The following is a 12,513-nucleotide window of genomic DNA, read 5'->3' on the forward strand; positions in this document are numbered from 1 at the left end:
CAGTAGAAGAGTACTTCTGATTTTCCGCCAAGTACCACCAGACGAAACTCACATACGTACCATAGTTTGAGAACCATGGTATTTTATCACATTACGTAAGCGACAGCTGTCAGGAAATAGAGCTATTAAATGCAGATTTTCACTGACGGCAGCGTTAACTTTGTGCTGCAGCACTGATGTTCTACTTGATGGCTTCACCACAGGACCCCAGCATCATTAACATCCCATCTGTGCTAACACTGCAGAGAGTCACTGAGCATTTCTCTCCTCCACGCTGCCCTTTATAAACACTGCAGTGTTGTTGTTGTTGTTGTTGTTGTGGAGTTGACTCCAGGTGACGAGTGCCGGGTATTTCTCTCACCTCCCCAGCACTGTGGCTGCGCTGTCGGCTCAGGTGCTGGCGGTGGGCCAGCAGCCCGGTCGAGCGCGAACTCTGGAGCGGCAGCCGTGGATCGATGAAGGTCGTGGAGCGACAGTTGTGGTCCACGAAGAAGGGCTGTGAGAGGGAGAACCAAATACTGACAGTTATGTGAGGTCACACGCTGACGTGTACACACTGTACTGTAATCACTGCACACACATGGGCCTCTTCAGGGCTAAAGGGATAGTTCATGTCTTTTTTAAGGTGGGGTTATATGAAGAACTGACACAAAGGCACTGATAACAGGGCTTTTTGTGCCTCCTACTCCTTTTTAAGAACACAAATTTGCTATTCTGATGATAGGCGGATCCTTAGGAAGCTGCCTGCTGATTGGCTGATTGGGTTATGGACCAGAAGTGGTCACAGGCTTGGAGTTACTGTCCGTCTGGAAGTTATTTCCCCCAAGTTTTTCTCCACCGACAACCAATAAGGTGTATCTCTGAGATATTACGACCGTGTTCCAGACAGACAGTGACTCCAAGCAGCCAATACAATCATTTTGAATGATTAAATTGATATTTTACTTGCAATTTGTGTATTTTAATTTTGTGGTTCATGTTTGTTTGCTCAATTTAATTAAAAATGTTTTGCTTCTTCGTGAAAAGTGATAATATCGACACAAATCTAATAACATACTCCAAGAACTCACATAAGACACACTTATGTCTGAAGTGTACACTGCTACTTTATTTTGCCATTAGACGGCCTTTTCTGAGAAGAAATCAAAGTTCTTTTTCTCCTGCACCAAAGTCCATAGACAAAATCAGTGATTTTACATAACAGTAGCTGTTAATCCACCACTGTCTCCATCATTAAAACAAATATCTTATTTTGTGACTTCAGTGTTTTAAATCATAAATTCAAACTTACCAAATGACGCAGCAGTAAACCTGCAGCTCCTGTGTCTCTGTGAGCTAAAAACACATATTCTCTCTATGGACTTTGGTGCAAGAGAAGATGTGGTTGACAAATCGAAAACAAACTTCAGTCCCCAGCTGGAAAAGGCTGTCAAACAGTGAGATAAAGTGACCCAGAACGATCACTTAAAAGGATCGCAGACACACGCACCTTCCCAGTGTGGTCGTGCTTCATCTCCCAACCTCGAGGAAGCTCCAGCTGCTTGTTGGAGAACATGTTGAGGAAGGTGACAAGGTCGCGGTTGTGCTGGTAGCGCTCAAAGTAATGAGCGTCCCGGCGCACCTTACTGATCATGTGCTTCAGGCAGGTGTTGCTCGTAAACATGCGGTAGGCACTCTGGTCAGAGAGGGTCAGAGGGGTCAGAGGGGTCAGAGGGGGCAGAGGGGGCAGGTGATTAGATACATAAGAGACAGAAGACACACTTTGGTGTCACTTTGAGTTCAAGATTCCTCAAACTGTAAATTCCATGTCCATTTCACTGATATTTTAAGCCTGTAAAAGTCAATTTCTCAGTAGATAGTAAGTTTACGTGCAATTAAGTCAGTCGTATTGAGTTCAGAATTGTTAAATAAGTCTCTGAGGCGACTATTTTCCCTGTGTTTATCCACATACTAGCTGCAGTTGCCTGTAGCAGTTTTAACATCAAGCACATTTGAAGGCACCAAGATCATACAGCATGCACCCAGAAACAGGTAAAAAGCTAAATGGAACTCGGCCATGATTAATTTGACAGTTTACTCTTGTGTGTCTGCCATGAAACAGGCCTATAGATGTTGGAACAGAGATAGATTCTGGACAGAAGCCAGAGGTAAATAAGAGCTGTGGGGGGGTCAAAGGTAACAGTGGTAGTAGTGAGGCGTGTTAGTCAGACTGACAGGGTTTGAATGCAGCACGGTGAAGAAGTCGGGGCTGCACAGGAACTTGGCGCTGGGTGACTGGAGCAGCAGAGAGAGACGCGAGCGACCGCTGGTGTGAGCGACTGCACTCTCTCGCCGATATTCTGCAACAGAATCAACACACACACACACACACACAATCAGTCAAGCCTTCAAACAAAAGTTGTTTTTTTTACATCCTCTTCCATGAAAAGGGGGGCTAACCTCTAACACGAGGACAAATATACACAGAGTAATTTCAGACCATTTTGTATTAATGATGTTAAGATAGTGACTGGCTCTTGCTGAACAGAAACCCTGCTCATTTACTTTAAACAGGCACATACTAATGCTTGAAGTACATTGTGGATCCATGTTCTTTACTAGGCTAAGCTAAGTTCAACTTTCCAAGTGACAGCGAACGCACCACCAGCCAATCGAATCACATTATGTGAATATTCCAGCACGGACAATAGCAATGAAATCACATTTATTCACTGGTATAACAGACAGATTTAGCCTAAACAATGGTGGACACCATGTTATGAAGCTGTTCATGACAGAAACTCTACACTAACTTCCCTCCTTCGTCCTCCATCAAGCATGACAGAGATGCATGTATACGAGTGTTCTATTAACGTGTGAAAATGATGACCTGCCACGCCCCGCACTGCATTTACAGTACATTCAGATTCACGGCTTTAAATCCGTTCGCACACACACACACAAGCTCTAAAGGACATTACACAGGCTTTGCAGGAGGCAGCTGGCAGCTGGCAGGAAAGATAGTCTGTGTAAAGTCCACTTCAGCTGATTCACACATTTGTGTTGATCAACACAGCTATTCTGAGTCATGTTCAGGTTTGCCCAGGGACGTGAGCGGCTGATGGAATATAACCTGTTTGCAAACGGTGTTAAGTGGTGTTACAGTTACTTTCATCTCTACAGAGATTAGTGTTTTCAATCTCGTGGATTAGCATAGTCTTAATTTTTACTCACCAGAAATGGAGTGGGGTATCAGTTCACTGTCTGTTTCAGGGAGCAGATCGACCGAGGCTTCCTCCGCCCGATCGCTGTTGGTGATGGTCCTCCTGATGCTCTGATATCTGTCCGGCCAGAGTAAAGAGACTTTAAGTTTAAGTTTCATATAATACAATTTGAGGCATTTGCAAAGTAAGGAGGACAAAACATGTGATTCCCTATTAAAAGACTTTGATCGGTCAAATCTGTGACTGACAGGAGTTAGTGCAGTGGGAACAACAGTGGGGTTCTCTGCGGGCTCCCGCTCTCATTCTTCCTAATAGAATCTCTCGAGGTGTTTCCTCTGAACCTTTTAATACCTCGTCTTCCTGCTCCCGGGATCTTTGCACCGAACCACAGATCACCTCAGTGTGCTCACTCCACCTGCTCTGACTGTGTACCACTCCACACTCACATAAACCAGATTCATAAGCAGAGAACAAAACACACTACTTCTTCTTCTTCTTCCCAGGCGTCAATCATCTGAGCGTTAAAACAAGCCACACCAGGAAATACACATTGCACGAGTACATGCAGAGGTTTTCCGATGATTTGCGACTGATGGACAAACGCTCCTTCAAATAAGCATGAAGGAGGAGGATATATAGCTTTTAGACAGGGCGATATAAATCTCTCGACTCAAACGCTGTGGTGGGAGGAGCCAAAGGCGATCAGTAAGAGGAGAGGCCGCAGTAGAAGATCAACCATAAAGGAGGTCAGTGTCACGAGGTAGAAGAAAACCCCATTGAAAGATAGGCACTGAGCTTTTTAAGCACTTTTTTTACCCGCTGAGTCTATAAATTGAGTTTTTATATCTTGGACACCATTGAAAGTGATGTTATGTCTCTTTCCCTCATTCATTTAGACAGAAATGTGGTCATGTTACTTTGAGATTGCAGCTCAGATGTGTTTCAAAACGGGAATATTTTATATTTTATTTTATTTTATATATATATTATATTTTGTTTACTTTACTTTAAAGGTCCAGTGTGTAAGATTTAGCGACATCTAAGGGTGATGTTGCATCTTATAAACTACTGAATACCTTAAAAAAAGGTATTAAAATAAAATAAAGTGTTCCTTTCTAAAGTCACGGCAACACAACACTTCTTAATTAAAGGTACTAATAAATCTGACCTGCGGTTGAGTTGCTCCATCTGCTGAATGGAGTTGGAGCGGGTCAGACCCTGTGGGGCAGGAGGTCCAGTGGGACGCTGCCATGTCGTGGTCCTGTTCACGTGGTCCACGAAGAAGATCCTGCCGTGGCTGTCGATACGAGCCTCCCAGTCTGAGGAGCAATGAAGCCAACATACACGGTTTATGTCAAATGCCTCGAGGGGTGGGGGGTTGGGGGGGTGACACGACTGCAAATGTGGAGGGACAGACCAATTATGGACAAAATGTCAATTGTTAATGGACACACACGTCGTTACACATGTTAAGTGGACAAACGCGATGCTGCATGCATGCAGACACACACACACACTCACTGGGGGGCAGAGGCTCGTCCACACGTTGGTATCGGTGGATATCTTGACGTACAGAGGGGAGGGAACGCACAGGATGGCCATTGACATGAGCACCTGAACACAGACACAGAGAAGTCTTGGTTTAACTCGGCGAATATGGAGACACTTTAACTTATAGTTAAATACTTCCACAGGGAAACGGCGTACCTTCCTCTCCATCTGTTTCTGTGGTAGCTTGCTCTGAATCCACAGACGACGCCGCCGCCGCCTCCTCTGCCGGCTTTGTCTCCGCCCCTTCCTGTTCTCCTGCCACGCCTCCCGCAGCCTGCAGGCTGAGCCTCCTCACACTGACCTCCTCGACTACCACTTCCACCTGCTCGCTGGTCGTCGGAGCTTCTCCCTCCGCTTCAGTGACAGCAGCGACTTGTCCTCCTCCTCCTCCTCCTCCTCCTTCATCGTCCTGGGTGGTTGTTGTTGGGAGGCTGGACACTGGATGTCCCCCTGGATCTATGGCCGTCTCCGCTCCCTCCTCCGCATCCTATATAAAAGTCCACAAAAAAAAGAACTTAGGAGGTGATGGGTGATACGAGTCAAGATCAGAGAGAGAGAGTATGTGCAACACTGGCTCCATCACCAAGGCAACAGAGAGACGAAAAGCTGAGAGACATTCGACTTCATTCAAACAAGAACTGAATGTTCTTGAGACTTTCTCTTGAGTCAGAAAATATGCAAAATCATCTGCAGTGAACTCTGTTAGTATTTAATTCCATGTACTAGAGTTTTCTCGTAAGGATTTTGAGTCATGATGACCAGACACATTGAAGGACTCACCACAGCAGTTGCCAGTGTCACCTGGCAGCTCTCTGATGATGAAAAGACCGTCTGCGGAGCCGTTGCCATGGAGCCGGTATCGATCTCCGACGACAGTTCCTCACCAGGCGTCCTTCCTTCCTCAGACGCCTCCACACCCTCGAGCAAAGCATTCGCCTCTGTGAACGGAGTCTCGTCCACCTCAGAAAAAACATCGGGCTCTAACATGTCGTCCAAATCCAGACCTGGCACCATCTCGATCCCGAGGGCCAGGTCTTCCGTCACGTCCTCGGGCTCCTCGTCGACCACGGAGGGCCTGAGCTGCTGCAGCTGCAGGTGAAGCTCGGGGAACAGGTCGTCTTCGTAGGGGCCGTCGACGTCCCGCGGCACGCCGTTTATCAGCAGCGGCGACAGCGGCACTGGAAAGATGTCAGTGGCCCCCGACCGATCCTCATCCTCGTCTGAATCTATGTGCAACATGGCACTGAGCCTCGTGTGTGTGGGGAAACTGGAGCGCAGTCTGGGCGAAGCAGCACCCAGGGGTCTTTCGCCAGGGCCCTTGGGGGCCTCGATAGCATCCAGACCCTCAGTGAATGACCTTTGGAGCATTTCATGCCCCGAAAAGCTTACGGGCTCCACAAATCTAGATGGAGCTCTGACAAAAGGCAGGTCCTTTTCTGGGCAGGCCGTGGCACCGCCTTCACTCGTGCCCTGGGAGCCCTGGGAGCCCGTAGGGGAGGGGCCCGGAGATGATACCAGCCCTGGAAGGTGATGCGGCAGGTCCTCGTCGTCTGATGGCGTCCCTGGTGCTCCGTTTAGCGACGAAATGCCAATGATTGAATCAGGAGAAGCACCTGCAGCAAGCAGCAGAGGTTACAAGATAATGAAAACAAAGTATTTTAAAACTTAAAATGCAAAGAATAGTTGGTTTAAAGTCAGATTTACCGTCAGGTCCAGTGGAGGTGAGCTCCACCTTGAACTGCAGCTGACCACTGACATGTTCAGTAGGCAGCCGCCGACACAGAGAGAAAGTCACGGGCTGGACACTGGACAGAGGAAACGAGGATGAATAAAGTTGATTCTCTAGTACCATGGTTCTCAAACTATGGTACATGTATGTAAATCTGTGTGTATGTGTGTGTGCCACCCACCCAGGTATCTTCTCAATAAGTCTCTGCACAGGGATGGTGAGCTGTCCGAGGAAGCGTTTGATGATCGGTCGACTTTTGGCAAACTTGTCCTTTACCTCGATATACAGGATGTCTGTCATCAGTGCTACGAACGTGTATTTCTGCAGAAAGAGAAAAATACACACACATGCGCGGTCAGTCCATTCTCACTTATGTATTCATATTCTCTGAGACAGTGTGTGTGCCTTGAACAAAGTTCACACTATGATCTTTTACCGTCTCGTCATGAAAACACATTAGAAGTGACATGGGGGAATGATGCCCCTCTGGATGTATTACTGTAGCAGTGCAGTCTGTGATCCCTGCCATGTTTCATGATGTGGTTTTTGCTCCCTGTTCTTGTCTTTGGTGATCGATGATGTTTTCCTCTTTGTATTTGAGCCGCTGTCAACTACACACTGGTCTCTGACAGGCAGGAGTTTTTGCAGCATGTTGGAAATGAGACTGTGATTTGCGAGGCACTTTAATCACGTCTGGTAATATTTCACACTTAGACGCAGCGGCTCCAAATCTATCACGCTTTTAAGAATCATGGGGAGTGAAAAGCTAGTGTGCTTTTACTTTGAAACAGGAACAAGATTGTGATTGATATTGGATGTGTGTGTGTGTGTGTGTGTGTGTGTGTGTGTGTGAAAAGCACCTCTCCGTGCCAGACAGGGTTAATGGTATTAGCAATGATGGCCGATCGTCGTTCCTGTCCGTGATGACTGAAGATGGGGAAGACGCTCCTCTTCCCCGGGTGGATGGACATCTTCAGATACGGGTCTGGATTAAAAAACATGCCCTTTTTCAGGCCTGTGGCTCGCAAATCTGCAAACAACACGTAAAAAAGGACATTTAGTACTCATACATTCCTTTTGCTCTGCCAGGAAAACAGACCCCAACATCACAGGGTTTTCTATAACTGCTTTTAAAGTTTACTTTAGTAATATTCCACTATAATATGAACTATGTCAGCAAAAAAACAACAAAACAAAGAACTTCTAAACTCACCTGTCAGAGTGAAACTGATGAGTTTCCGAGGATGTTCGACACCCACCTGCTCTGTCAGCCCTTCCACCTGAGACACAGGACGAAACACTGTCACGCTGTGCACCACAGGAAGAAGAAGAAAGCGTATTTCCAGGAGCCACACACGACTTTATACCACTTCAATCACAAGGAAAAACTAACTCTATGTCTATGACATCTTAAGGACATGTTTGTTGCTTTTCGTGCCATTAAAAAGCCTTTTTTCAACAATAAACTGAAGTTTCTTCAGCAAAACCTCTACGGTTTGGGTAAAGTTGGGGATTTAGATTTAAGTAGGATCTAGAATGTATTAGGTGTTAATTGGCTAGAATAATCTTTTTGTTTTAGTGTCCCCTCATGTATCTACATTTTAAAAAAAACATTATTAATGGAAAGACAGTGAGATTTCTAAATTGAGACGCTGCCTCACATCTTCAATACAGATTCTACAATCAGTATGCCCTTCTCTCCACATATCACGGACATCCCTTAACCATTACAACAAAGTGCCTAACCCTAACATACAGCCAATTCTTACCCTAAAACCAGGTTTTAACCCTGACAAAGCACAGCAAAATGTCCTCACATAAATATGAGTAAACACAGAGACACAGACAGACCAGGACTGCTGGATTCTTCACGGCGATGCAGGGCGTCGTGGCTCTCAGTGCTCCACTCACTCCGTGATAGTATTTGAAACAGATCTTGGTCTCAGCTGTGGAGGAAACAGTTTCATTAAGGTTTTCACTGTGTGTTTTCACATTAGTAATGATCAAACATAGCGAGATTGATATTAAAAACCACGTTCATTATAACGGATCTGATAATGGTTAACATTTAATGTATTAATTAGGGTTTTAACACTAATAGATAAATGATAGTTTCCATACATTAATGTTCAGTTATAACACACAAATACTACCAATGAGTTACTAATATTTAGAAATGGCAAAATGGGCCCTCTGTTTTAAAGTAACATGTGTTATAACATGTTATTAATGATTTCTTAAATCGTAGACAATGTATAACTCAGTATTGGGGAAGTATTATTATAAAGTGGCGCCTGATTATGATTCTTAAAATGAGAAGAGCTGTTAAAAGCTTATATGAAGCTATTTTTGCTGCCTGGAAAACCTACGCACTCTGAAATGATATTTTCACAGAGAGAAAGAGACAGAGCCAAGTAATGGAATGGAAAGAATTGTATAATAAAGTAACTTACGCTCCATAAAGTAGGGCCCGGCCTCGAGCCGCCAAACTATCTGCCCTTTCTGGGTCCCATTCACCCCTCTGTTCTTACAGTCCCACACATTCGAGGGACTGGTTTCATCTGGGGGAAAAACAGTAAACAGTTAGTTAGCTCTGTGGGCGTGTTCATTCTGGAGATAGTCAAATCATTATTCTTGTCGTGCTGACATTATCCCCCCCCCCCCCACACTCCTGATTTCATGACCAAACAACACAGACAACACTGCTGGGAAGAAAAACTGCATCAGTTCCACCTTAAAGTATGTTTAGTCTGCGCTCTCTGTCTTTAATCAGTGAAATCCGTTCCCAAAATAACTTTCCTCTGACCTCTGACCAGAAGGACAAACACGCGACTTCCTAAAAACAGGGAGGGGGAATTCCGCTGGAAGTAGCACTTCTCTGCTCAGATAAATGAAGAAGAATCGAGCACAGAGGAAAAGTTCTGAGTGAACTGTACAGTGTATCTGTATGTGTGTGTGTGTGTGTGTGCATTAGAGGTAAGGGCAGGTTGCTTATCATTGAGTGTCTGCTTAGTCAAGGAAAGTGGCAGCCCCTCAGGAGTATAAGACCCCGGAGCAGATAATGAGCTTCATGATCGATATGAAGTGACCTGACACCTCGACCGGCACCAGCATCTGTCACCCTCACAGCGACACACCTTCAACGCTTCAAAGTAATCCAGACAAGTCAGGACCTGGAGGTCAGGAATATGTTACTGGTAATTTACTGAACAAGTTAAATTAACATAATAATTAACCCTTTTAATATGTGTATGTATACAAAATAACTGACGAGTGCCCAGGAGACTTTTCATAAACCAGTTAAGCCCCACACTAGAAGATTATTGGATAATTGGCCGGAATCTGACCCTTCCAACAATGCTGGGTGTCTTCTGATTTCAGGCTGGTTTGAACAGATTATCCTGTAGTGTGAGGGATTAACAGACGCTAATTTTAACGTCATCAGACACATTAGAGCTCACTGATTTCAAATCAGAAGTATTAAACATGTTATGATATTTACGACTGAACAGTAATTGGGGCGTGAGCAGAACCCCGCAATAACCATCACACCAGTTTCTGGAATCTCCTCTCTGAAATGGTTTGATTAAACGGCACATGTGTGGTCCTGCCGATCTCGACTGGATCGTCTAGTCTGTGCTTCCTCGGGATTAAAACATCCAACAAAATAGATGATACTCTATCTTTAGGCTTTGGAAACACGGCAGTCGCCTGACCTGCTTCAACACTGCGTTAGTTGAAAAAGTTGTACTCCTCAACTTCAGCCACTGTGCAACCAGTTCTGCACCAGCATAGAAGTGAATTACCTTCCCTTCCAGCAGGTAGAAGTAGTCCATGTTTGCAATTGAAAAAAGAAAAACCAGAAGACCTATTCAGGGACAGACTGCAAAACAAAGTCCCGTTATTGAGTCTCAAGATTTCCCCGACGTCCCTGGCAACCAGGCACATATTGAACAACAACAGCTGTCGAAAACACTGTGTCCACTCATACTGTATGTGCCGTGCTTTTGGAAGCATCATTTACTAAATTGACACAGGTTTTGCAAAAAAAAAAAAAAAAATGATGCTGATGTGATTGCTCATCCATCTGTCCATCATCTACTGCTTTGTCCTCCACGTGAGGGTCATATGCTGGAGCCAACCCAAACTGACAAAGGGTGAAAGGCGGGGAACACCCTGGACAGGTCGTCAGTCCATCTTTTTCTCTCTCACATTCACACCTACGGTCAATTTAGAGTGTCCTATTAAGCTCTGCATGTTTTTTGACTGTGGAGGGGAAACTGAAGAAGCCGCAGAACCATCACACACACACGAGGAGAACATGTAAACTCCACTGAGAAAGGCCCTTGTTTCGACTGGGTCAGGAACTTGGGTCTTTTTGCTGCAAGACAACAGCGCTGAGCCCTACACCACCATGTGGTCAGTGATATTTACTGTAGCTCTGCGGTGAACACTTGTCACCCAACTGAGCTGAGCTAAACTGAGGAAGCCAAGGGCAAAACACAATGTTCACTCAGAGTGCAATGGCTTTTCAGTGCGTTATTTCATACTATTTTTAGCTGTGCAGGGGGAATCTCTCTCTTTTTTTTTTTGTCCTTATAGTGGCTTTAAAACACATCATGATGAGTCACCTCTAGGGTTGCAAAGGGACCGGAAATTCCCAGAACATTTCCGGTAATTTGCCTGGAGTGGAACTCTTGTCTGCTGCATTTGTTAAGCTCTGGGGAAATGTTGGGCACTTTGCAATATGCTGCTGCATTATTTGTGGCACTGTTCACATATGTCTTTGCACATTATTTACACATAAACAAAGACTTTCTGTCAACTTTAGCTGGTGTGAAATACCTCCACAGGGTGGCATTTTTCTGTTAAATAAGATGACAAAAAAATGTAGATAGTTAATTAATGAATTAACTATCTACATTTTTTGAACTAATGTAAAGGTATTCAAACCATTTTACAACTGACGTATGAAATATTGTGTGGTTACATAAAACTGTCTTAACAGGAGGCAGAATAGCATCACATTTACGGTAGCTAGCACCACAATAAGCTAGCTTCTTTAATGAAATTGTGCTAGCTAGCTTACATTTAGCATATGTGGTTTACCAGTAAACTAGCAATACATTTTGATTTAACAGTTGCTGGTTAAACTTTAACACCATAGAGCAAATATCATCAAAACTTACTTACCTATGAATTCCTTTGGGTCAAATGTGTGGCTTTAATAGTCTGTATCTGTGTTGTGGCCTCAGAAGTAGTGTGCTATGTCCCTGTGATATTATACTCAACTATACTTACATCAAATCTGATTATTTTAGCCAAGATTATGCTACAGTATCTTTTTTACCAACCAACTTTGAAAAAAAAAATCCCCAAAAATTCCTATTAATTCCCATGGAAAGTTTCCAACTTTGAAAATTCCAGGAATTTTGCAGCCCTAATCACCTCACACTAACGTTGTCACATGACCACCACTACCTCAAATATTTGCAAACCTGATCTGGGGGGCCAAAATAAATTCCTTACAGGATGTAATTCTAGAGTGCAGTTTAGTTTTTCTGTGGGAAGGTCACTTCTGTGAAACGGGGTTGGTAGCAGATGCTTCACTTTTGTAAGGAACACGGTGAAATACTGCTGACTTAGAGGCTGCTTTGAGTCACAGGAGCTGATGAAAAAAACAGCCCAAAGGTGACGTCACAACAACTGTAAACACAGAGGCGGATAATTCACACACTCTTACACACACAGTTGCTGCTGTATTGCTTTTCACCTGGATGGACAAATCTGCCAGACACTTTGAGACACTTTGAGACAGACAGCCATCATCAGCACACAGGTCAATGCATCTCCACCCCTGTCAAATTCCCGTCTCTAAGCAGGATTATCATAGCGACCACCCTGCAGGGCCACAGAGACCTGCGTGTGTGTGTGTAATCGTACACGGAGGCGGCGCAGGAGGCAGTTTTGATGTTGACTCAGCCTCCAGTGCTGTGTAAAGTCTCATCAGCTCCCGTTTCAGTATTGACT

At 44.6% G+C, this 12,513-nt stretch overlaps 1 protein-coding gene across 2 annotated transcripts in view; it reads right to left on the minus strand.

Moving 5' to 3' along the window:
* Positions 1 to 12,513, minus strand: part of hecw2a (HECT, C2 and WW domain containing E3 ubiquitin protein ligase 2a) — a 36,816-nt gene that overhangs the window by 12,309 nt on the left and 11,994 nt on the right. Inside the window, exons 3-16 of one of the 2 annotated variants that reach the window (XM_058622611.1) lie at positions 8,937 to 9,044; positions 8,335 to 8,429; positions 7,697 to 7,763; positions 7,344 to 7,513; positions 6,665 to 6,804; positions 6,459 to 6,559; positions 5,535 to 6,367; positions 4,911 to 5,241; positions 4,725 to 4,817; positions 4,372 to 4,522; positions 3,214 to 3,320; positions 2,215 to 2,339; positions 1,490 to 1,675; positions 362 to 496 (exon numbers count right to left, since the gene is read on the minus strand). In XM_058622611.1, the coding sequence (XP_058478594.1) occupies positions 362 to 496; positions 1,490 to 1,675; positions 2,215 to 2,339; positions 3,214 to 3,320; positions 4,372 to 4,522; positions 4,725 to 4,817; positions 4,911 to 5,241; positions 5,535 to 6,367; positions 6,459 to 6,559; positions 6,665 to 6,804; positions 7,344 to 7,513; positions 7,697 to 7,763; positions 8,335 to 8,429; positions 8,937 to 9,044 (2,642 nt within the window). The remainder of the gene's footprint in view (positions 1 to 361; positions 497 to 1,489; positions 1,676 to 2,214; positions 2,340 to 3,213; positions 3,321 to 4,371; positions 4,523 to 4,724; positions 4,818 to 4,910; positions 5,242 to 5,534; positions 6,368 to 6,458; positions 6,560 to 6,664; positions 6,805 to 7,343; positions 7,514 to 7,696; positions 7,764 to 8,334; positions 8,430 to 8,936; positions 9,045 to 12,513) is intronic. The other variant, XM_058622612.1, reaches the window with a different exon arrangement.

The sequence above is a fragment of the Solea solea genome, chromosome 2 (assembly GCF_958295425.1).
Source record: "Solea solea chromosome 2, fSolSol10.1, whole genome shotgun sequence".
Classification (NCBI taxonomy): domain Eukaryota; kingdom Metazoa; phylum Chordata; class Actinopteri; order Pleuronectiformes; family Soleidae; genus Solea; species Solea solea.